This window comes from Brachyhypopomus gauderio, chromosome 4, assembly GCF_052324685.1.
Source record: "Brachyhypopomus gauderio isolate BG-103 chromosome 4, BGAUD_0.2, whole genome shotgun sequence".
Lineage (NCBI taxonomy): Eukaryota > Metazoa > Chordata > Actinopteri > Gymnotiformes > Hypopomidae > Brachyhypopomus > Brachyhypopomus gauderio.
The window spans coordinates 23,772,056-23,796,308 of NC_135214.1; the positions used below are offsets into that span (position 1 = coordinate 23,772,056).

Genomic DNA, 24,253 nt, shown 5'->3' on the forward strand with positions numbered 1-24,253 from the left:
AGAGGAGTACGTTGAGCATTAGTACTGCATGTCTTCTGGGGGCTGGACTTCTATTCTCCTTTTTTGTTTGCTTGTTCAGGAAAGGTTGGTGACTGGAAGAATCACTTCACAGTAGCCCAGAATGAGCAGTTTGATGAACACTACAAAGAGAAGATGAAGAACACCACTCTACAGTTCAGGACAGAAGTTTAGAGCGCCCTATTTTATAGTTTATAATGTATTGTGGTGTGGTGTGGAAGGGAGAGGCAGCAGACAGGTCCATGTCAACTTGAACACAAGCTTTATTCTCACCTCAATAGTGCAATTGCATCAGGAAGGAGCAACCACACAGAACTAGACTTGACTTACACATGAAACACGAGAGCATAGCATCAATATAACAACATTACACAGACATGGTGGGAGAACTCATAATTGTACACATACATGAATTAATACGGGGGCGACTTAACCTAACAACATGCTTGACTAAAAGTAACATAAACACCAATATTAGAGACATAAACATTAAACATACTAGAACATTGCCGGGTGGTCATGGGTGCTTATGGGTAGTGATGTTGTCCTACACTACCCCTATTGGACCGATGCTACAGTATTTTATATACATGTTAATCCAGTTTATTCTAGGATGTATTTTGGTCTACATATATTGTTTTATTGACCACACATTATAAAATGTAAGTAAATTATTTTTCATGTGTATTTAAATCATTTTTAACTGTTCAGTACATCTGTTTACATCTGGAATTGTTGCATAGATGAAAACAGACGTCTGTGCATGAACAGGTCGAGAAGGGAGTTGCTCTTCCACTGTTGCTGTCAGTGTGGGTTCACGACAGCAGTGCTGGACGATGCGTACATGGCTAAAGGCAAACAACCACATGAATTAGCATCTGACTGTTCTCATTCATGTCACATGATGAGGAATCGCAAGGCATAAAGATCTGGTCTGAGTTACTTCAGCCTTGTAATATAATATGTAATATAAACATGAGATTTGTAATGTGAACACTGCAAATGTTGCTGTTCTATCCCACAGGCGTATTAATATGACATGGCATAGATTCATAAAATCCACTCAGATTGCATTTGCCTGTCTTGACGTCACGGGTGTTGCCATGAGGCAACTGCTTGGGTCCCCAGGTCAGTGGAAGACCCCTGAGGACCAACAAACTTTAAACTACAGCAGTGGCAGTATACAAAGCTTGCAGTGAGACCTGAATTCCTTAAGGGGGCCTCATGAATTTTTGTCTGGATGCCCAACAGAGTCTGCAATCACCGCCGTTGATGGTTGACGTTAACAGCTGCAAGTGAACTGTATCTGTCTGTAATGTGAATGCATCTGTGCTCTCAAACAGCACATATGCACACATTGATACGTTTTCGCACAAATCACCTGTCACAACCAACAAAAGTCATATGACATAATTCATGGTATCAAAACCAGCAAAACAGACACACAATTACCTCATGTATGTTGTTCTCCTCCACTGTTTTAAGATAGCATGTGTATCTGGCAAAAATAATAATAAAATCTAATCTGACTATTCTCATGTGAGTTACATGACTGTGAATCAAAAAATTATTAAAAGATGGGATTTGATTTATGTAACAAAAAGTGGATTTGAGTCACTATATGTTTGTAATGTGAACATCCTGGAACTTTGCATATGTGCACAGTATAGACTATGCTATATTCTGACACACTATAACCCTGTACAGACCGAACCACAAAAAACAGAAAGAATGGAAGGTGATTCAAAGGATGAGTGCAATCAACAACCAGCTGTTTGTGGAGCCTTAGAGCATCAGAACCCACATGGGTGTCAAAATGGTGCCACCCAGTAGATGGCACCCTAAATACCAGCTTATATTATCTGTACATACACTCACCGGCCACTTTATTAGGTTCACCTGTCCAACTGCACATTAACGGAAATGTCAAATCAATCACATGGCAACAACTCAATGCATTTAGGCATGTAGACATGGCCAAGTCAATGGGATTTTCACACACAACCATCTATAGGGTTTACAGGGAATGGTGCAAAAAAGAGGACACTGAGGCTACAATTCGCACAGGCTAACCAAAATTGGACAATAGATGATTGAGATGTGGTGGAATTGGAAATTCGCATCATGGATGTGCAGCTGTAACGTATTGACCAGGCGGAGAGGGATTCAAATGCGGAAGAATACCGCTTTTATTTAAATGAAACACTTGTACAGAAAACGGCATGTGAATTACTAGCACTAGGATCAGTAGTGATAGCGTTTTCTTGGGGTGGTTGGGACGGTCCAGGGTCATAACGCGAGAGCAGAAGACAGGATATACAGAGAGACTAGGCATGAGACGAGGTCGGGTCGTAAGCAAGGGTCAGAACACAGAAGATCAGACAGGTAATAGAAACGCTCGGTATGCGGCATGTGTCGGCAATACTTCGCGACTAGGAAGTGGAATGAGGGCGTATAAGTATGGTTGAAAAGGGGGCGTGGTAATGAGTGACAGGTGAGGCAGTTCAAGGGGAGATCAGGTGGCATTGCCTTACAGCAGCCGACAAATCTGCAGCAACTGCATGATGCTATCATGTCAATATGGACCAGACTCTCTGAGGAATGTTTCCAGTACCTTGTTGAATCTATCCTATGCCAGGATTAAGGCAGTTCTGATGGCAAAAGTGGGTCCAACACGGTACTACCAAGGTGTACCTAATGAAGTGACTGGTGAGTGTATTAAGAAGTAGGATAGAAGGTGGGGCAAGCAAAGTAAAGCAACCTGTAGAAATGACACAAACAAAAAATATTGTGAGAGCAATCAATATGTAAATAGTAATCTAATAAATATTAATAATATTATCAGTAATCTGTAATGGAATACATTGCAAGCACTTCCAGCCCTACTAAAGATTCTTATCAAACTACCAAACCATTTTTTTTGTAATGTACCTGTAACGGTACGGAGGCCCCCTGCCGGCCGCCTCCTTCAGCAGCAGCAGTATTTCATGTTATCCTATTGTTGTGATGTGTTCGTCCCTCAGGTGGGAGGGGCCCATTAGCAGGGGTGTAGTGGGGGGGGATGCATCCCCCCCAGTGGTGTAGTGGGAGTGTGTAGCGGGGGAACAGCGACCCCCCACTTATTTTAACTGGATGTTCCTCTTGCAGAGACTGTTACGTCAAACGCTAGGGTAATACATGATGTGTTAGTAGTTCGCCAAGTCCTGGCGATCGATCCCCCCCCCCCCCCCCCCCCCGCTTATCAATTTAGAATCGCTACACCGCCACACCAAAAACGACCCCCCACTTATTTTTTTAGGACTACACCACTGCCCATTAGGAAACCCAACACCTGAGGGTCGTTTGACTATATATGTCTCGTCTTTGTACCAGTTGACAGCTGGTTATTGTATCCTTCATTTGGATTTGTTACGGGCTTTACGTTGGTGCGTTACGTTTACGTTGGTGCACGTTATTTATTACATCCTCCCTGAGACTGGAGTGATTGCTTCCTTTTTGTTTGCACTCTCTCACCCATCACAGTATCCTTTAATGATTCCCAGTAAGGAACTGATAAATTGTAAAATAGTTATTGAATCTTTGTGTTGTTGCATAGAAGTTGCAGCATTTGGAAGTGATGCAGTCATCCTTTATGAGGATGAAAGTTTAGGCAGGAAATCAAGAACAGGATCATGATAAGAATGTTGGTACAGTGTTTCTAAATGTGTATCTTTTTTCAGGACTGGTTGAGACAGGGTCCACAATCTGTGATGGTTATGATAATGAACAAAATTATGAACAAATTCTATAAACAAAAAATCTTTGTTATCAAAAAAAATGTCTGGGGAGGTTCATATGTCCTGTGGCATAATTTTTAAAAAGGAACCCAGTGAACTCAAAGGCTCTAGATATGGTTAATGTATAAAGCCCTGACTTGAAGTCAACTTGGAGTGAGTAAACCAAACTGTCATGTGTGAGTCTGTGTCATTGTCAATTATTCCATTGCCAAGTCTTTTGACAAATAATATTTAATGTAATTTACCACCATTTACCATCATCATGTTTGTTTACATAGAGAAAGCCTATGATAGAGAACCGAGACAGGAGCTGTGGTATTGTATGAGGAAGTCAGGAGTAGCAGAAAAGTATGTGAGGGTGGTGCAGGATATGTATGAGAACAGTGTGACAGCAGTGAGATGTGCGGTAGGAATGACAGATGGGTTTAAAGTGGGGGTAAGACTACATCAGGGATCAGCCCTGAGTCCCTTCCTGTTCACAATTGTCATGGACAGACTGACGGACGAGGTTAGGCAGGAGTCCCCTTGCACTATGATGTTTGCTGATGACATTGTGATCTGTAGTGAGAGTAGGGAGCAGGTGGAGGTGAGCTTGGAAAGATGGAGATATGCTTTGGAGAGCAGGGGAATGAAGGTGAGCAGGAGTAAAACAGAGTACATGTGTGTGAATGAGAGGGCAGGCGGTGGACAGGTCCAGTTACAAGGAGTTGATTTGGTGAAGGTTGACGAGTTTACCTACTTAGGGTTGAGGGTACAGAGTAATGGAGGAAGTGAAAGAGAGGTAAAGAAGAGAGTGCAGGCAGGGTGGTGTGGATGGCATAAAGTGTCTGGGGTGATCTGTGATAGAAGGGTGTTGGCTAGAATGAAAGGAAAGATCTATAGGACAGTAGTGAGACCTGCTATGTTGTATGGACTGGAGACAGTGGCACTGACAAAGAGACAGGTGAGGGAGATGGAGGTGTCTGAGATGAAGATGTTGAGAATCTCATTTGGAGTGACGAGGAAGGATAGGATCAGAAATGAGTTTATTAGAGGATCAGCACATGTAGCATGTTTTGGAGATAAAGTTAGAGAGGTGAGATTGAGATGGTTTGGACATGTACAGAGGAGGGAGGAGAGGTATACTGGTAGGAGAGTTTTGAGGATGGAACTTCCAGGCAAGAGGAGGAGAGGTAGACCTAAGAGGAGGTTTATGGATGCAGTGGTAGAGGATATGAGGGTGGCTAGTGTGTCAGTGGAGGACACTCAGGACAGGGCCAGATGGAGGAGTTTGATCCACTGTGGCAACCCCTAAACGGGAATTGCCAAAAGAAGAAGAGGAAGAAGTAATTTACCACCATTTTGCCTGATCTATTTTCCTGTCTATTTTCACCATACAGAATGTTTATGTTTAGCATGCTGTGACATACAAGGTGTAATGTTGGGTGCGTGGAGAATGACGAGGCACGAAGTCAGACGCAATCACAATCGTCACTTTTTATTTAGACAAATGGCACAGATAGCGCACATACAACAAACACACTCACTCTCTGTAGACAGAGGCGACTGGTAGGGGGCCCGTCGTACCACCAAGCCACACTCCCCTCCACTGGGTGTGTGGCACACAGCAGCAGCACACAAAACATGAAGGGGCAGGAAGGCAGGGACACACCCCCTGCAGTCCGGGAGCTGAAACACAAAACATAAAACACAGATTAGCTCACTTCCCTGGGCGGGACCCTGACAGGGCCGTCAACAAGACAAAACCACACCCCGGTCGGTCACAGGGCCCTCCTGCCCTAACCGACATTTGGCCTCTTAGCCCCACACGTGTGTGGACGAGAAGCTATGGCACCCTACTCGTCCGTGGTGTCTGTGTGTACAGGTTACCTCTCTGGGGCGCGGCTACACCACCCACCAACCGCTCCCGGACCTACCTCTTGACTCGGGGTGCCAAATACCCTGGGCAACCCTAACCGGCCAGGGAGAACGCCCCTCACGGGGAAGTACATAGCAGTGTGGACTCCTCCACCCCACCGGAGGTTCCAGGGGGGACACTCCTTCCCTACCATGGCCGGTCACACTCCAAGGCCTTCCTCCTGGTCAACCGAGCCCGAGGGGAATATCTATCCCACACAGTCCGGGAGAGCCACCTCTCGCCTCCAGGGGCCTGTACACAACAGATCTACACGCAATAACACAAAAGTATGCATGTGTGCGGGCTACCTCGCTGGGGAGCAGCTATACGCCTCCCAAACCTACCTCTCATCTCGGATGACCCTGGGCAACCCTAACTAGCCAGGGAGACCGCCCCTCACGGGGAAGTACGTAGCAAGGTGGACTCCTCCACCCCACCGGAGGTTCCAGGGGGGAAACACTCCTTCCCTATGCGGGCCGGCTACTCCCCAAGACCTCCTGGTCACACCGAGCATAAGGGGGGGACCTCTGTCTTCAGCAGGAAGACGCAGGCAACACTGAGGGCAACACTGAGTTAAATAAGACTCATGGAAACTTCCGGAACATAGAGACATGTGCTTTGCTCATCAGCACACACCACAAAAATAAAGGAGACCTTAATGAGAAATTGAAATCCCAAGAACCGCTCAGTGTTAAACATCATTCAAAAAACAAATATGAGCATACCGTTTGTTTCTTGGCTTCACATTATCAGCAGGAGCATTTGATCGAGTGAGACTAGAAACACCTGTTCACATAGTGTTCACATATTGTTACTATTTCCTTCTAAAACAGGAATAGATTGCAACTTGTTTCATCTTGCTCAAGCACACAGGAAACGTGCCTGGTAAACAGGAGGGTCCCAATGAGGACTTAAAGGGCAACTGTATTTTAAATCAGCTTTCAATTCAGATCAGCTCATTAATGGCTCTGCAACTGCCCTGGGAGTTCAAGACTGTGGAACTGCGTGAAATATATCTCTGCTGTGAAGCTTTTACCACTCAAACTCTTTGACCTTTAGACCTTTATAAAAAATGTTGTAACTATTTGCTCTGCATACCAGTGCATTCAGGACTTGTAAATCCTTAAAACCAAGAGTAGTTCTCCAGCTTCACTATAAGAAAGTTGCTGCATCAAGTTGTTCATGAAGAGCGGGCGAGGTGCTGCATCAAGCTGTTCATGAAGAGCGGGCGAGGTGCTGCATCAAGCTGTTCGTTAAGAGCGGGCGAGGTGCTGCATTAAGCTGTTCATGAAGAGCGGGCAAGGTGCTGCATTAAGCTGTTCATGAAGAGCAAATGCTGGATGCTGCAGAAATCTAGGAATTACCAGCTGTGTGTCCTGTGTCGTATGTGTCATGCTGTGATTCATTTGCTGTTTCTCGCATGCCGAACATTTTTCAAGTGAAGAATGTTCATGATGTTCTGTTAGCCATGCTGGTCCCCCCCATCAAACACACTCCCTCCTGGGGTTTTGCTTAGACATAGTGGCGCACGAGACCAGGTGCCGAAGGTGGCCATGCAGGCTCGCGGGGAAGAGTGGCCTTTCGGCGGTCGTTAGGGGCCGCCCTCCGCCGCCGACGTGATCCACTCTGACCCAGAAAAAAACTCAATGAACACTGCGGTTTTGATTGTTCCTGTGTTAGCCAGCTCTCGATTGGCTACAGCTTTGGTTTGTACCAAACCGCGTGAAGTAATAAGGGAATTTGATCCTTCCTAAGCGCGCGAGAGGACGGTGAAAACATATATAAAATTCCTTAGTAGAATCTGTTTATAATCGACAAACACATTAAGCTCCCTCCTATTGCCCATTTTTCGCCAGATTATTTCGCTCGTCCCACATTTTCAATAGGTAAGTGTAGTTATTTCACTTAATAGGACTATTCATTACAAGCATCAAACGTAAGCTGTACTAGTAGCTTTTGAGATTGTGTCCTTTTGCCAATCGAATCACTATGTACTTTAATGTCCATCAGATTTTAACCATAAGTAGGTAAAAGTAACTACTTCTAGAGATATGACGCAAACAAGTAAATAGATTAAATAAATACGTATACAAAATTTAAGAAGCAGACAAACATTTTATGTAACACAAAATACTGGATATAAATTAAATGGAATAAAGGCTTATGTCATATTTGACATCAAATTCAGTCAAGCAAAGCAATATTCCTCAAATAATTTCTTACCAAAGAAATCCAACAGAAATCCAGCATCCTCACAGGAATTTAATTTAATTTCATGAATTGTTTTGTAAGATTAGATAAAGACATCTAAAATATGTTTCCATGGAACAGTGCACTGTACTTACAAGGCCATATGATTCCATACTACCATATTTTATATTACCATTTGATGTCCTAACAAGTGATGGCAAGTAGTTCTAATTTAGATGTACAGTTTTATTTATTGTTTTATCAGTTGCTTAAAAGCAGGAGTTAATGTATTTGGTCACCCACTGTCATGACTGTCATATCATGTCACTGTCATATTATTTCATAACACTTGACTAAGTCTAAGATTGTTTACACTCTGGATCTTTGACCTCAATAAAAAGGGTTTGAAATCATTATGTTCATGTTTGGCACTTCCTTCTGTAATTCACAGAATTTTTACTGTGGTATCCTTTATTTTTGACAAGAATGTGAATAGAATAGTTTTTCAAGTGGAAATAAAGAGAGATAAAGAGATAAAAAGAGAGGTACCGTGTGGCATTCCTCCAATCTGTCATTTTATGTTAAGTCAGAAAGTGAAGAATGGTGTAATTTACATAACAGGACCATACCAAGAAAAGAAGGAGAGGCCATCGTCACACTAAAGAGCACCTGAGCGTGAAAGTAAGTGCCATGCTAAGCTTAGTGGTTAAATGTACACTGTGGTCCTTCATTTTGTGTTAGTGGGGAGTGACCACTGGTGTGACCAGGAAGTGAGGTTTTTTTAAGCTGACATGTTCTTATTACTCTTCATTTTTCTAACAAATCTGGGAGACTATGGGGACAACGGGAGAGGGGGAGTTTGAAAGGAAATGGTGAGATACTGTGGAAATGTGCACGTCTTCTATCATTCTTTCACTCAGCACTGACAGAGAAATATAATAGGGTGGGAGGCTTTGGAGAAAAGAAGACAAACACATAGTGAAACTCTCGAAAGGTCAGGAGCAAGAAGGATCAGCAACAGAAGAAGCTTCTGTGTAACACTTTAATGGCGCGAGCCAGACCATTTATACGTGATATAGTACAGCGTTTGGTGTAGAGATATGCATACATTTTGACTTGTGGGATTTAGGTCAGAATGAGTGTTCCTTAAAATGAGACTAGAGTTTAACTAACACTACCAGAATATTACCTTATATGAGCATGGTGCCGAATTCTGATTCAACATTCCTCTGGAATATCAATATTTTAACTACTTTAAAAACCTTTCAAAAAGGAATAAAATAGAAAGAGTGTATGTGTAAAGAAAAGGCAGTTTATAGCCACTTCTTGATATATGTAGATATAAAGAAACAATAATTTTCAATAATGTTACAGATGGATTTCCGTCGACCAGAGATGTTTGACTTTCATGGTGTCCAGATGACACATTATTTCACAGACAACTGGGAAAAGGTGCAGAATTTCAGAGCCAGACCCGATGACATTGTGATTGCCACTTATCCCAAAGCAGGTACTTTCAAATATCAGTCTCTGTATTGTACAAGCTAAAAAAGACAACCAGAAAGAATAAAAATGGTCAGAGATATGAAAAAGAGGATGGAAAATTTTAAATCCTAAGAATGACCTTGATGCTGACAGCTAATTGATTGGCCTGTCAAGTAATCTATGAGGCTCGAGTTTTATCACTACACAGGCAAATCTGACATCCCTCCATAATCGATATAGCCAGCTGAAGTTGTTCAGCATCTTGGGATGAGAATATAAGTGAGGCTGACCAAGGACAATGTACTTTCTAGACCTGTTTGCTGACAATACGTTTTTTTTTCTGCACACTCACATAAGTCACCAGTATGTTTGATTCCATAAACTGTGCATTTTTATATTTTTATGCCTGGCTGGTCATGTTGGGTCCCTGCCCAAGTTGTATCGGTCAGGGAGGAGGGGGTCTGGACGAGAGGATGGCATTGCTGCTCTTATTAGATTATATGTAGCAGGGTTAGAAAAAATGCTCTACTGTATTTTATTGTTCCGACAAGTCAATTCTGCCAAAGTGTTTCTCGCAATCTGTAAAGCAGGGTTATTTTCTCTCCTCAATCATTGGTGACACTGTATAAAGAACTTCACTCTGAAGACTCTTAGGTTAGATTCCTAAGCCAGAACTCTGAATCATGTGTGATGTTTGAATTTAGCTAAGTCTGATTTGAAATGGCACCCTCCTTCTTTCTCAGGTACCACCTGGGTCTCATACATTCTAGACCTGCTGCACTTTCGCCAGACAGATCCTGAGCGTGAGGCCACTGTTCCTATTGCAGACAGAGTGCCATTTCTGGAGTTATTCTTACCATCCTTATACACTCCAGGTTGTGTATATGTTGAGTAATGAGTGATGATGTTGAGTGGTGTTGAGTGATGTTGAGTGGTGTTGAGTGATGTTGAGTGATGATGAGTGATGATGTTGAGTGGTGTTGAGTGATGATGAGTGATGTTGAGTGATGTTGAGTGATGTTGAGTGATGAATGATGTTGAGTGATGTTGAGTGATGATGAGTGATGATGAGTGATGATGTTGAGTGGTGTTGAGTGATGATGTTGAGTGATGATGAGTGATGATGTTGAGTGGGGTTGAGTGATGTTGAGTGATGATGGGTGATGATGTTGAGTGGTGTTGAGTGATGATGTTGAGTGATGACGAGTGATGATGTTGAGTGGTGTTGAGTGATGATGAGTGATGATGAGTGATGATGAGTGATGATGTTGAGTGGTGTTGAGTGATGATGAGTGATGATGAGTGATGAATGGTGTTGAGTGATGATGAGTAATGATGAGTGATGAATGGTGTTGAGTGATGATGAGTAATGATGAGTGATGAATGGTGTTGAGTGATGATGTTGAATGATGAGTGATGATGCTGAGTGGTGTTGAGTGATGATGAGTGATGATGAGTGATGATGTTGAGTGGTGTTGAGTGATGATGAGTGATGAATGGTGTTGAGTGATGATGAGTAATAATGAGTGATGAATGGTGTTGAGTGATGTTGAATGATGAGTGATGATGTTGAATGGTGTTGAGTGATGATGAGTGATGATGTTGAGTGGTGTTGAGTGATGATGAGTGATGATGAGCGATGAATGGTGTTGAGTGATGATGAGTAATGATGAGTGATGAATGATGTTGAGTGATGTTGAGTGATGATGAGTGATGATGAGTGATGATGTTGAGTGGTGTTGAGTGGTCTTGAGTGATGATGAGTGATGAATGGTGTTGAGTGATGATGAGTAATGATGAGTGATGAATGATGTTGAGTGATGTTGAGTGATGATGAGTGATGATGAGTAATGATGAGTGATGATGAATAATGATGAGTGATGAATGGTGTTGAGTGATGATACTGAATGATGAGTGATGATGTTGAGTGGTGTTGAGTGATGTTGAGTGATGATGAGTGATGATGTTGAGTGGTGTTGAGTGATGTTGAGTGATGATGAGTGATGAATGGTGTTGAGTGATGATGAGTAATAATGAGTGATGAATGGTGTTGAGTGATGATGTTGAATGATGAGTGATGATGTTGAGTGGTGTTGAGTGATGATGAGTGATGATGTTGAGTGGTATTGAGTGATGATGAGTGATGATGAGTGATGAATGGTGTTGAGTGATGATGTTGAATGATGAGTGATGATGCTGAGTGGTGTTGAGTGATGTTGAGTGATGATGAGTGATGGTGTTGAGTGATGTTGAGTGATGATGAGTGATGATGTTGAGTGGTGTTGAGTGATGATGAGTGATGTTGAGTGATGAGTGATGATGTTGAGTGGTGTTGAGTGATGTTGAGTGATGTTGAGTGATGAGTGATGATGTTGCGTGGTGATGAGTAATGATGTTGAGTGGTCTTGAGTGATGTTGCGTGATGAGTGATGATGTTGCGTGGCGATGAGTGATGATGTTGAGTGGTGTTGAGTGATGTTGCATGATGATGTTGAGTGGTGTTGAGTGATGTTGAGTGATAAGTGATGATGTTGCGTGGTGATGAGTAATGATGTTGAGTGGTGTTGAGTGATGTTGCGTGATGAGTGATGATGTTGCGTGGTGATCAGTGATGATGTTGAGTGGTGTTGAGTGATGTTGCATGATGATGTTGAGTGGTGTTGAGTGATGTTGAGTGATGAGTGATGATGTTGCGTGGTGATGAGTAATGATGTTGAGTGGTGTTGAGTGATGTTGCGTGATGAGTGATGATGTTGCGTGGTGATGAGTGATGATGTTGAGTGGTGTTGAGTGATGTTGCATGATGATGTTGAGTGGTATCTGGGACATTTTTCTTTAAACACAATCATCAGCTCAAAAGCAAAAAACAGTTTGATGGAAGCAAAAAGTCAAACTATAGAATTTGTGTATATATACATGTTCATAAACATACAAGTGGACTTTGTAATAGTGTAATAAAGGGTAATAATATATTTTAATCACACAGGTGCAGAGATGGCGGATGCATTGCCCACCACTCCTCGCATCATCAAAACTCATCTTCCCGTTCAGTTCATACCCAAGACCTTCTGGGAGCAGAACTGCAGGGTACTGTGAGTGGGGGCCTTCCTGAGGTGGCCACCCACTGGAACGCTAAACAGATGTCCTAGACATGAGGAGAAAATCTCCTTTTGAACTTAGTAATTTTAATAGAATCATCAGTTTATGTAACATGTTCTCTGGACGCTATTCAAACATACTGCGTCATAGCAACAGAATCTTCGCCTTTTCAGATTAAGTAAATCTGACATTGTGCTTATAAACATGTTCATGTGATTCATGATCATCTCTTTGTATGTACAGCGTTCCTGAGTCCGTGTGTGCTCGTTTCTGTCTCCAGATCGTGTATGTTGCTCGCAATGCCAAAGACAACGTTGTTTCCTACTTCCACTTCGAAGGCATTGAAAAAATGCAGCCAGAACCAGGAGACTGGAGCAGTTACCTACAAAGATTCAAGGACGGAAAGAGTGAGTCACCGAATCAGCAACCCAATCAACCAACAAGTGAATCTGCTACATTTCCATCCATATGCACAATCCAGACATTTCTAGAGCTTCATGTGAATGGGCCACTTTTTCCCGTATTTGGTGGGTGTACTACATAATAAGTAAACTTTCTCTGGCTATAAGTCTCCTCTTCGCCTTTTAAAATTCCATCAGTGGTGTATGGATCCTGGTACGACCATGTGCGTGGGTGGTGGGAGAAGAAGCAGACACACTCCAGAATACACTACATGTTCTATGAGGATTTGGTGGAGGTGAGGTCCCCCGTACTGTTGTGAGGTTTCACATTACATGTGGCTGGGTGGCAGATGTAAGCGCAAAATGGGGGACCCAGTCAATCGAATAGGTTAAGTAAGAAAAACAAATGCGCCAAACAAATAACATTGTTGTCTTAGTTTTTGAGGTGTTCACAAGGAATCAACAAGTAAATTCTGTGCTTCAGAACACTGGGCGTGAGATAAAGCGCCTTTCCTCCTTCCTCGGTTTGTCCACGTCGGAAGACGAGAAGGCAAAGATCAGAGAAGCCGTTCATTTCGACGTCATGAAGGACAACCCGCTGACCAACTTCGCAGACGATGTAACACTGGACGCCCCTGTCCCTCAGTTCATGCGTAAAGGTGTGTTAAGACAGGTTGCCAGGTTGACTAAAGAACGTATGTGTCACACGTGAACGCTTTCTAACTCCTCTTCCTTTACCTCTGCTGACACATCTCAGGGAAAGTTGGTGACTGGAAGAATCACTTCACGGTAGCCCAGAATGAGCAGTTTGATGAGCACTACAAACAGAAGATGAAGAACACCACTCTACAGTTCAAGACGGAGATTTAGAACAGCATGGAACTGCCCTGTTTAATCATTTACTTTTTCATTGAGACGTGTTATTTGCTTGCTATGTACAGTATTCCACAATGGACTGGTACATATGTCACACGTGTATTCATGAGAATGTCAAAAGTGTATGAAGCACTTACCGTCCCTGTCATGGATGGGTACGCCTGTATCCTGCCAATAACTAATATTTTTGATTTTTCAATTGTGACACTTTTAGCCTAAGTGCAATTCCACATTCAGTTTCACTTCTGCAATATTGGCAAGCTTTGTCAAAAATAAAACATAACTAAACAATGTCTAAAAGCTTTTAGAATGTAGGTGATAAAGTCCCTTTGTATTAAAGGAATAGTGTGATACAATATGGGATATCTGACAGGGACCTAATGTAAGGGCATGTACATGTCAAGCAGACGAACGCAGGCATTAAACCCATATGGGGCATGGGGCAGTCATGATCTGGTGCTTAGGGAACCGGTCTTGTGACTGGAGGGTTGTGGGTTCGATTCCCAGGAAGGCAAGGCACCTAACCCCAACTGCTCCCCGGGTGCTGGGCTAGGGCTGCCCACCACTCTGGGCACGTGTGCATCACAGCCCCCTAGTGTGTGTGTGTGTGTGTGTGTGTGTGTGTGTGTGTGTACTTTGCAGGGTGGAAAATACTGGTTCATATGCTAGATATGTGATGCACAACAGGTGTGTGTTAATAGTGAGGGGGGGATGAATGAGTGGGTTGGGTCTCTGGGAGCTGCTGTGTCCTCGGTTGGGCTGCATGACACCTAATATGTCAACAGTCTAACGTTAATAAATCTAATGTAAAAAAAATTGTTTATACACAAATAATATTGTTCCTTACGTATGCTAAATATACTGCAAATATTGATTAAAATATGGTGGGAAACCTGATGTTTCAAAAGACACAGATAGAAATTAAATGATAACCAAAGGGATTCTCCTTTCTGCAGAAACATCCTAATATAATTCTTATTATAATCATACAGAATTATTTTCATTCAAAGAGGCATTTTAGAATTAGGAGCCATATTTTTTTCAGTTTTGAAAGATTATTATACAAAAAGCAAAGGTCCTGAGTGGACAGGTGTGATCATGTGTTCGTGTGGTAAATATGGTGGTGGGAGAAGAAGCAGAATCCTGTCACGTCTGGCTCCGCCTCCTCTGTCAGTCATGTGTCTCCATTTGAGCAACTCCTGTCTGTCTGTCATGTCTTTCTTTTTGCTTTCCATGTGCCGTGTTCTGTCTGCCACACCCCCTTGTTCATAGCCCCGCCTTCCTAGATGTGTTTCAGCTGATTCTAGTCCTGTTTGAGGTATGAGTTGGTGTATTTACGCCTCTAGTGTTGAGTCTTTCTTTGTGGGTCAATGTATGAATATTGGATGGGTTATGTTCCCATTCATCTGGTGTATGTTTGGATCTTGTATCAGGTTTAGTCTGGTTGTATGTCTAGTCTGTTTTGTTGTTTGGTCTATGTGTATCTCTCATGTAAAGTCTCTGCCTTATCCACATCTTCTGTCTGTTGTGTTCACTGTGTATGTGTAAGTTATATTCTGGTAGTTCTGTCTTCGTGTTATAGTCTTGGTGTTAGTCTTATAAGTCTGTTCTTCATGCCTCACCGTCCTCGTGCCCTTTGTGTGGGCACTGCTAGACTTCCGGAGACTAACAGAACTGTGTCACCCCTACATAAACCTACTCTCTTCAGCACTTGTATCCTCCTCCGAGCTCCCCCTGTTACAAACACACTCCATGTTCAGATAGGATCTGGCAGAGGTGAGACTCCCACGTCATTACGAGGTTTCAGATTAAATGTTTGGGCTGCAAATAAATAACGGGAATGGGTAAAGTGGGGATCCAGTCAGTTTGGTACAGAAACAGAAAAAAACATCAGTAGCAAATGTCATTGTAAATCGATGTTTATAAGTAAGACATCACAGAAGTATCATTCTCAATGTGTATTGGCAGCATGTGTTTTCGGTGCTTCAGGACGGTTTGGGTGAGATAACACACCTTTCCTCCTGGCTCCGTTTATTCACGTCAGAGGGGGAATATCAGAGGAGGTGTTTAGTTGGATGCCCAGTCCGACCTGATGACCAAGCCTACTGAGAATGAAACAGTGGACTCTGTTGTTTCTCAGTGGAAAGAGTGTTTCTCAGGTCATGTGGAAAGATGAGATGATTCACCTGGTCAGAAAGGGTTGGCGAGTGAATGGCAATTTCAAAGCATTTACTGCATTTGATTCCTTTCTGTCTTCATAAGCTGGATGTTGATATGTCTCAATGAAAAGTTGTGAACTGGAAGAATTACTTCAATATGTCACTGTACTTCAATATGAACTGTAGTTTGACAAACACTTCAAACTGAATGATGAACTCCAATCTACAATTCCTAGATTTGGTTTGGGTTGTTAGCAACTTTATCAATTTGTAGTCACTTCTGTTCATTCCAGAACTACTGTGAAAAGTGAGTTTTAAAAGACAAACACAGAGAAGATTGCTGTTCATCAGTTTTAATTCATAACCAAACAAGGCATCAGCACAAAAACCAAGAGCAACGAAAGAGCATGATGGAGTCAAAAAGCTTCGTAAGCTTGACGGTACTAACAGAACCCCGCAGAACTGTGGGTGAGGTCAACACTATTAATGACACCCGATAAGATTATTTGACAACACAAATAAAAGTTCAGTGATATGGTACACTTAGATATATCTGAGTGTAGAATGGGGGAAATCCAGTTGATAGAACACATCAGGTAAATGATTTGGGGCGACCGAGAAAGCAGAACCAGATGACACAAATACAACTTTGAGACATTTTTTAAAATTTCCTCATTAATTAAATGTAAAGGAGCACGAAATAGTGCTAACAAAATTTGAGATTGGCTGGCTGTTAGACACATTTCAGTCTGATATTACTAGAATATTTAGTTATTTTATTTTACATCTAAAAAAATAATTGCGTTCCCTTGATGTCAGTCCTTGCTGGAAATACACTTGCACAATGCAGGATTGTCATTCACAGTAAATATAGCTCATGTTATTCTGAACACCATACATTTTTATTTACAGACAACAAAAATAGCGATATGTACATTTTCTCTTCTGTGACACTAATGTTAGACTTTCCCATTAATGTCACCTCGCTGTCCTGAAAGGCTAATGGAGCTGTATGGTGTGTGGTGTGGAGTTTGACGCATTTTCTTGTTTGCTTTTGCAGAGATACTCTGGCTATCCAAAACAGTTTTTAGTTGCCCATTGGGCCTTTTGTTAGATAAGGACTGTACACGAGGATAATTACATTTGGCACATTTTAGTTAGTGCAGAAAAACAATTCAGTAATACTATCAAACAGTATGCACAGTAACTGCAAATGTGTGGCCCTTCAAAAAGATGTCATAGTTGTACGTCATGTGTATGGAAAATATTATTTGAGACTGTAGTGAACACTTGATGACCAGTTACTGAAATCTTGTAGGATGAGGTCTTTTGTTATTTAATGTACTAACTGCAAAGTTTATGTAATTTTCCAAGTCATCTCAAATGTTAACTGTAACTTAAAAAATGAACAAAGGGGAGGTTGTTGATCTGAAATGTATTATGTCTCAAGAGCCAAAACAACAACACAAAACATAATTAACACATTTAACACAGTTAACACAGCTTTTGGATATGGGGTGCAAGATCTTTCTGCTTTTTGCTTGGGGTTCAAACACCACTTTGAGTGGCAGAACCTTGTTTTGTAAACACCACTTTGAGTGGCATAAATTTCTTACACTCATAAATCCCTATGCAAAGAGTTTCAGTCAGTTAAAAAATAAATAAAATGCCAAACACACTGAAAACAGATGTGGTTTTCAAAATATTTTTTTTGCAAAACAGCATACCCTCCTCATTCGCTGATGCTCACAAAATTTTTGTTTAGACATTCTGAATTAATATTCTCAGTCTGGGGAACAGGAATAATAAGAAAACCCCACAACCATAACCTGGCTATGCTCACCTTCTGAAAGAACACAATCTATGCTGTGGCATTTATCTTATCTTTTTTTCTTCTTTCTGACCTTTGTCTCCGTGACTGAACGTACACAGGGGTGAGTAGGGTATGGTGCACAAACACCTCCTGAACTATAGAGTCACACACAGGAGCACATATTCCAAGTTAACTTTACGTGCTTGTAAATCTGGCCTTTGAAGTCCAATTGAAATCCACATTGAGCCATTTTTAATATACAACTGGTCATATTTCCTTCTCAGCCTTTTCTTGTAGGCAATAGAAGGTGATTGTTATCAGGGTTTGTCCTCTTCAACCAAATTCATTGCAGCTCAATTATAGGTCAATTATATCACTGCTCATACTGGCTGAGTCATCGTGGCAACTGACTTTCAGGTAGCTCCTCCCCCCTCTGCTGCCTGGCTGTGACCCCACTCTGTCCAGGTCAGGGGTGAGGAATGGCCTGGTGTCATCTGTGCTGGGGGTAAGGGCTCGTCCCGCGCTGGGCGAAGGGTGCAGGGACACGGGGCAGGACACGGAGGAAGGCACGGGGGCTCCGGAGATCCAGCGTGGGCCCTGGTGTGTAGGCGTAGGGGGCGCCGTCACCTGCCGACTGGGCACCGCGCTGGGGATGGAGCGGTCCAGGCCGGCGGAGGACTCGGTGAGCGGCGAGTGCTCTCCACTGCTGTCCGACAGAGCGACCTGGGGCTCGCTGTTTCTGCGCATCCACGGCCCAGGGGGCGGGGGCGGCGACGGAGGCGGGGACCAGGCGCCGAGCGGCCGGAACAGGCCGCCGCCCCGCAGCAGGTGCTCCCGGTGCAGCGCTTCGTCGATGCTGCGGCTCAGGTCGATGGGAGACGGCGGGCGCAGGTCAAAGTCGTACAGCGACACGGCCGACCCCTTGTCGCGGTCCTCGCTGCCACTCAGCGAGTGCTGCTGCTGCTGCCGGCTGAGCGTCTGCATCCTCACCAGCGACCCCAGCGACGCCTCGCCCGTGCTCCTCTGGTTGCGAGCGCGGTTGCTGTCTTTGGGCGTGTCCCGGTTTCGTATCAAGCTCTTGCTGATGTCTGCTCCTGGCCGCTCCTGCCCGCTACAGTTGTTGGGCACCTCTCCGGCCACGCTACCGCTGCCCCCGCTTACCCCTCCCACCCCGTTGCTGTCGGACTTCCTGTGCGGCCGCCCCTTCAGGCTCTGCACTATTTTCGCCCAGCATGTGTGCGTGTGGGAGGAGCTGGAGGCCTGGCTGGGTGAGGCAAGATCTCCAGCAGTGGCCCCTCCGTGTCCCGGCGCCCCCCCCGCAGGGCCCCCTCGAGGCCTCCAGAAGACCCAGGAAGCCAGTAGCAGTAGACAGAACGCCCAGCCAAGCTCCAGTAACCGAGCCCAGAACTGGCACAGCCACCAGGCCCAGCGGAAGCGTCGGCAGTCACCCAGCAGGCCGTACAACCACAGGCAGGTATAGGCATGCAGCAGACAGCACAGCGCCCCTAGGAGGGCACAGACGGCCAACGTGCGCGCCAGCACCCTCAGCTTTGGCCCGCACAATCCCTTGTCGCCGCTGCGCCCTGCTCGGGGGCCGGAGAGGCGCGGGAGAGCCCCGCACAGGTAGCCCAGGCATAGGGCCAGCCCTGCGGTCAAGGTGAGGCTCTGCAGCACAACAGGCACGGAGGGTGACAGCGCGGGCGACAAAAGGTCTGCCGCCAGCAGCAGGGTGCACTGCAGCACGGCCAGCACGGCCAGGAGGGGCGGCCGCTGGAGAGCGGGGGGCAGCGGGGTCACCCCAGCCCCCTTCAGCACGAGGACGGCCATAACTGCCTGGGCCCAGGTCAGCAGGGGCAGCGGCAGGGTGCACAGTGCCGTGGCCACAGGCGGCGGCAGGAGCTGACGGGAACCGTAAGGGTCGAGCAGGAAGTAGGCGGCCCGCACAGCGCCGGCGAGGAACAGGAGGCCGTTGGTGAACGCCAGCAGGCCGCGGTGAGGGCAGAGCATGCCGGGAGACAGGGCCAGGCCCACAGCGGCGGCCGCAGCCAGGAGCAGGAAGAGGGAGGCGGAGCCAAAAACGTGCAGCTCCCAGGCGAACGACAGCGTGCGACTAAGGTCTGCCCACACCAGCATGCTCCCGTTTGTGACGCCAGGCTCCGCAACCTTGTTGATGTCCTCAGGGGTCACACAGGGGCCCAAACCAGTGGCACAGGGGTCCCGCGAAATGTGGGTGGTGGTGGGGTATGGGTTTGATTTAAACGAGGGGACTGTAACCGAGGGAACAGTGACCAAGGAGACGGTGAATGGCAGGTCCTTTTCTCCATATCTCCCATCGTTATCGAGTGGTTTCAGGCGTCCATGTCCCTTCAAGTGAATTGTGCTTTGGGAAGTGGTTGTTTCTGTGGAAGCAAACAAACAAACGGTCAAATCAAATACAACCAATCAAACTTGTACTGATAGCCAGCGGGCATTTTTGTTTCTCTTGTTCATATCTAATGAACTAATGAACTACTCTATCTACTCTATCTATCATTCCCAGGGAGCAACCATACTGATAAGAGGCGTATGATTGCAAATGGTCGAACTAGAAGCACTTTCTTTGTATAGCTGATGAACAGCCTGTTTCTCTGGAAATGTTGTGTACTTCACTACAACTTTTAATATCTCTACAAATGTAAGTATGTATATGCTCAGACATGTAATGTGATAGTTCTTCCAACAGATGGAGACAGTTTTTCAGCCCAGTAGCACAGATTTATAAAGTGCATTTTAATGCACAAAAAAAATGGCACAAACAAATCATGTACAAAAAATGATAACATTATTAACATTATCATAATAATATCAATAATATTAAAATGAATGCTGCAAATCCGTTTCACACACAACAAAACTATCTGGTTACATCAAAATTTGATTTCATGATATTTCCATGGTGTCCACAGCATAAAACACAAGTTCATAACTGTGCCATAAACACTTGGGTAAATTAAGCATTCTAGTACTATCAGAGTATTCTGGTAATACTACAAACATACGGCAGAGATTCAGACTGGCAGACCAGTGCATCCTGTATTTCAAGAATTAGTTGTTCTAAGGGTGAACTGTGAAGGCAGCGGACTTGCTCAGAGGCAGAGTGCAGTGTGGAAGGACTCTAAGGTGACAAGACTGTCTTCAAAGTTGAAAACCAGACAAACTCTAAAGGACAAAGAAGTTAAAAATAACTGCCAAGATTTCCAGTCAACCCAAATGATACGTAATACTTACGCTTTCAAATAACACGCACAGGCACAAAGCGACCCTTTATACAAATTCATACCACCGGGCTACAGCCACCTGGCAATATGCCAATCCAATCATATATCACCTGCAGTTGAGCCCAGGGTAGTTAACACAGTCTCTTCCCACCGTTTTCCTACAAATATTAGTCATGATTGCATTATGTTGTAAAATGATGCATCAAGTTACATTAAATACACACACACACACGAACATGCAAATCTATACATTTCTACAAATATTTAACATTGTATTCTTCTACAGGACCTCTGACTGTGCGCATATGATCTTGTAAGAAGACTGTAGTGATTAGCACTGTTTAAATACAGCACCCTCTCGATAAACAATATTGTAAGAAAATAAGAAAAGAAAGACAATATGAGAATGTAAAATCAGAGATACTGTGATGTATGTTAATGTTGGCACAGTCGAAAAATGGCATGTTATATATTATATCAAGGTGCCACTACATCTGTAAAAATCTACAGATGTGGCATACGTTTTGTGGTTAAGATGCATATTGGTGCTGAAATCCCACCCACATGGTTCAGTACCGCATAGGAAAATGACTTCCATGTGCCTCTCTCATACCCAGAGAAAATAAAGGGCTTTCCTCAAAAACAGCCGTGAGGTTTTTACCACACATCACTTTCTCATTCTATGCCAGCTACTGCAGTGCAAACCACCGCAGTGTTTCTTGACATCAGGTTTTATTGACAGGTTCTATATGGTGGACCATTGGATTTCCTGTCCACATTTTTCCCTTCTGTTTGTGTTTTAAAATGTAGTTAAGTAGCATCACTTTCCCCTGAAGGTATTATTCCTAGTCTGTAGTGTACAACACACTGTCTGAACACACACACACACACACACACACACACACACACACACACACACACACACACACACACACACACAGATACATCTTTGTATAAGCCCCTGCAAACATATCTACAGCGTTAAACTCAGCTCTGATGCAGTCTGAAGGAACTAAATAAGCAATACTGCATCATGAGATTACAACCTGAACAAGAACCTGAGGCACACGGGAACAGATACATGGAAAAAGTACATGGAACTTTTTATGTCACGTTCTCACTGGATCCACCTTCCCATAACTCCTGAGTCTTGTTGCTCAGCGCACAGGGACGGCTTCCTGGGACCAGGTTCCAAGGTTTTCTGGCTCCTTCTACTACTTCAGTATAATCAACAAAGGACTCGAGGTACAATGCAAACATTTTAGAATTGATAATAGACCTTCAGCTTTGGGGCAAATTGTTCATTGCAATAAATTTATATTAAAATGACATGCCTGATGTTTTTATAAAACAAAACATCTGAGAACAATCTCACATTGCCAGGAGAGGGCATATGCACAGACACACACACACACACACACACACACACACACACACACACACCACATACACACACTCTCACACACACACTCACACACACACACAAACACACACACACACACACACACACACACACACACACACACACCACATGCACACACAAATGAAAAGGTAAAGTTTCAGATGATGGATAATATAGAAATTGACGAAAGTGAATGTATACAATTTCTCCCCCAGAAATCTGGGGGCAGGGTGTGTGGGTGAGGGCAAGGAGCAGGTATACACACACTCATACCAGCTATTTGAATTATTATTAATTCCTGCACATGTGTGAGGCTGAAACTTCACAAGAGTAAATGGAAAAACAGACAGACTCACATATTCTTGTAGTAATACGTGCTTTACTCCCTTTGACTAAGATCTGCTCATGCCCAGCAGACACGGGGCTCAGACATATCCCAGATGTGCTGATCACATTTCACAGCTGGAGGCATTTACACACACCCACAAACATACGGTCTTTCACTCTGTACCAAAGACACACCCATACACACACGCACACACACACGCACACACACATACACGCATACACACACACATACACACGCACACACACACACACACACACACACACACACACACACACACACACACACACACACACACACACACACACACACACACACACACACACACATACACACACACACACACACACAAACCGCAGTGATTGACACGTGTCCTTGATTCCTCAGTTTCATGTGTGGTGGAGGGCTATTAGAATTCTGGGATAACTCGCAGTACCAGTAGCAGGGTGTGAAACCCTGAAGAAAACCGTTTGACTGGCATCCACAAGGCTCCTTCAGATCCTGCCCTGCTTTCCTCCACGTGCTTCCACCCATCCCTCCATCCATCTGGCTTTCATCACTCACTAGCCTCGTTCCCTCACTCGTTGTGTTTACAAAAACGATCCCTCCTCCGTGTAACGGCACCTATCAGGAAACGTGCAGGGGCCACTCTATTTTGGGCCATCGTTTTCTTTCATCCTTGTTCACTTCATCCTTCACTGCCCTTCTCTCTTCTATCTTTCCACGCCTCCCTCCATCTCTCTCTCCATCTCCTCCATGCATATTTTCCCCTGGGTCAGACCTGTCTCTTTCCCACGCATACATTTCCATCCGCCCGTTTCTCTCCCTCTCTGCGCCCTCAGACCTTTTGAGCTTTCTCCATCATCTTCCTGTAAGAAACCAGCTGCATAAATAATTGCACTTTGTGCCAGAGACTAACACGTCATCAGTGGAGCAATTGTTTCCATCACCGTCAAGAACTACAAATCCCATGAGCACACTCTTCAAACAATTCCTACCTGTTGGGCTCTGTTGAACTGCTGTGCTTGTAGGGGCCAGGCTCTTAATTACTGTGGTCCGTGGTCTTTGCAGAATGCTTGTGCTTGTGCTGGTGTCTTTTCCTTGAGATCCTGCCCCCTTTGGCTGCTGATTGGATGTTGTGGATGCGTTTGGTGGTTGTGTCGTATTTCCTGGCAGTGGACTAGTTGTATCACCTAGGGTTTCCCTTCCTGGCCATGTCCTGTGCTGTCGATTGCTTGTGTCAAGAAGGGTGATCCCACTAGGTAAATGTGACGGAGATGAAGAGGCAACTTCTTCTAACTGGAGTCCTGTTGAAACGGCACTGCCTGCATCAGCTGATAAATATGGGGGAATAAAACAAAACTATAAACAAAGACACCACACATCAGTGGGAAAAAAACAAACAGACAAAACACAGTCAACTTTAACTCACCGTCTCTTAGATCAGCCTCACTGATCGACACACTGGGTCTCGCACGATCGGTTGACAATCGGGAACCAGCTGATGTATACGCACGTTTCTTATTGGCCGGTG

At 44.2% G+C, this 24,253-nt stretch overlaps 3 protein-coding genes across 5 annotated transcripts in view; 2 read left to right on the forward strand and 1 right to left on the reverse strand.

Annotated features, from left to right (window-relative positions):
* The window catches only part of LOC143512618 (cytosolic sulfotransferase 3-like), a 50,622-nt gene extending 48,692 nt beyond the window's left edge, over nucleotides 1-1,930 (forward strand). The window contains exon 8 of one of the 2 annotated variants that reach the window (XM_077003167.1): nucleotides 80-1,930. In XM_077003167.1, the coding sequence (XP_076859282.1) occupies nucleotides 80-192 (113 nt within the window). In that variant the 3' untranslated portion in view covers nucleotides 193-1,930. The remainder of the gene's footprint in view (nucleotides 1-79) is intronic. The other variant, XM_077003166.1, reaches the window with a different exon arrangement.
* Nucleotides 1,931-7,492: 5,562 nt separating this feature from the next.
* On the forward strand, nucleotides 7,493-13,869 carry LOC143512621 (cytosolic sulfotransferase 2-like). Its single transcript, XM_077003177.1, has 9 exons — nucleotides 7,493-7,577; nucleotides 8,503-8,562; nucleotides 9,256-9,391; nucleotides 10,110-10,241; nucleotides 12,353-12,453; nucleotides 12,746-12,872; nucleotides 13,065-13,162; nucleotides 13,351-13,525; nucleotides 13,624-13,869. The coding sequence occupies exons 3-9, from the start codon at nucleotides 9,256-9,258 to the stop codon at nucleotides 13,734-13,736; spliced, it is 882 nt and encodes a 293-aa protein (XP_076859292.1). The 5' UTR covers nucleotides 7,493-7,577; nucleotides 8,503-8,562; the 3' UTR covers nucleotides 13,737-13,869.
* A 2,369-nt stretch (nucleotides 13,870-16,238) lies between these two features.
* The window catches only part of LOC143512624 (uncharacterized), a 14,018-nt gene continuing 6,003 nt past the window's right edge, over nucleotides 16,239-24,253 (reverse strand). For both annotated transcript variants that reach the window (XM_077003178.1, XM_077003179.1), the window contains 3 exons: nucleotides 24,152-24,253; nucleotides 23,718-24,053; nucleotides 16,239-20,113 (listed from right to left, as the gene is read on the reverse strand). The exon at nucleotides 24,152-24,253 is cut by the window's right edge and continues 834 nt beyond it. In XM_077003178.1, coding sequence (XP_076859293.1) covers nucleotides 18,072-20,113; nucleotides 23,718-24,053; nucleotides 24,152-24,253 — 2,480 coding nt within the window. In that variant the 3' untranslated portion in view covers nucleotides 16,239-18,071. The remainder of the gene's footprint in view (nucleotides 20,114-23,717; nucleotides 24,054-24,151) is intronic.

Bases quoted from the DNA above. Each gene is read 5' to 3' on its own strand.
- LOC143512621 (XM_077003177.1), top strand. From the start codon at position 9,256: ATGGATTTCCGTCGACCAGAGATGTTTGACTTTCATGGTGTCCAGATG. The intron at 10,242-12,352 runs GTTGTGTATATG...TTAATCACACAG, and splicing joins ACCATCCTTATACACTCCAG to GTGCAGAGATGGCGGATGCA. The intron at 12,454-12,745 runs GTACTGTGAGTG...TTCTGTCTCCAG, and splicing joins TCTGGGAGCAGAACTGCAGG to ATCGTGTATGTTGCTCGCAA.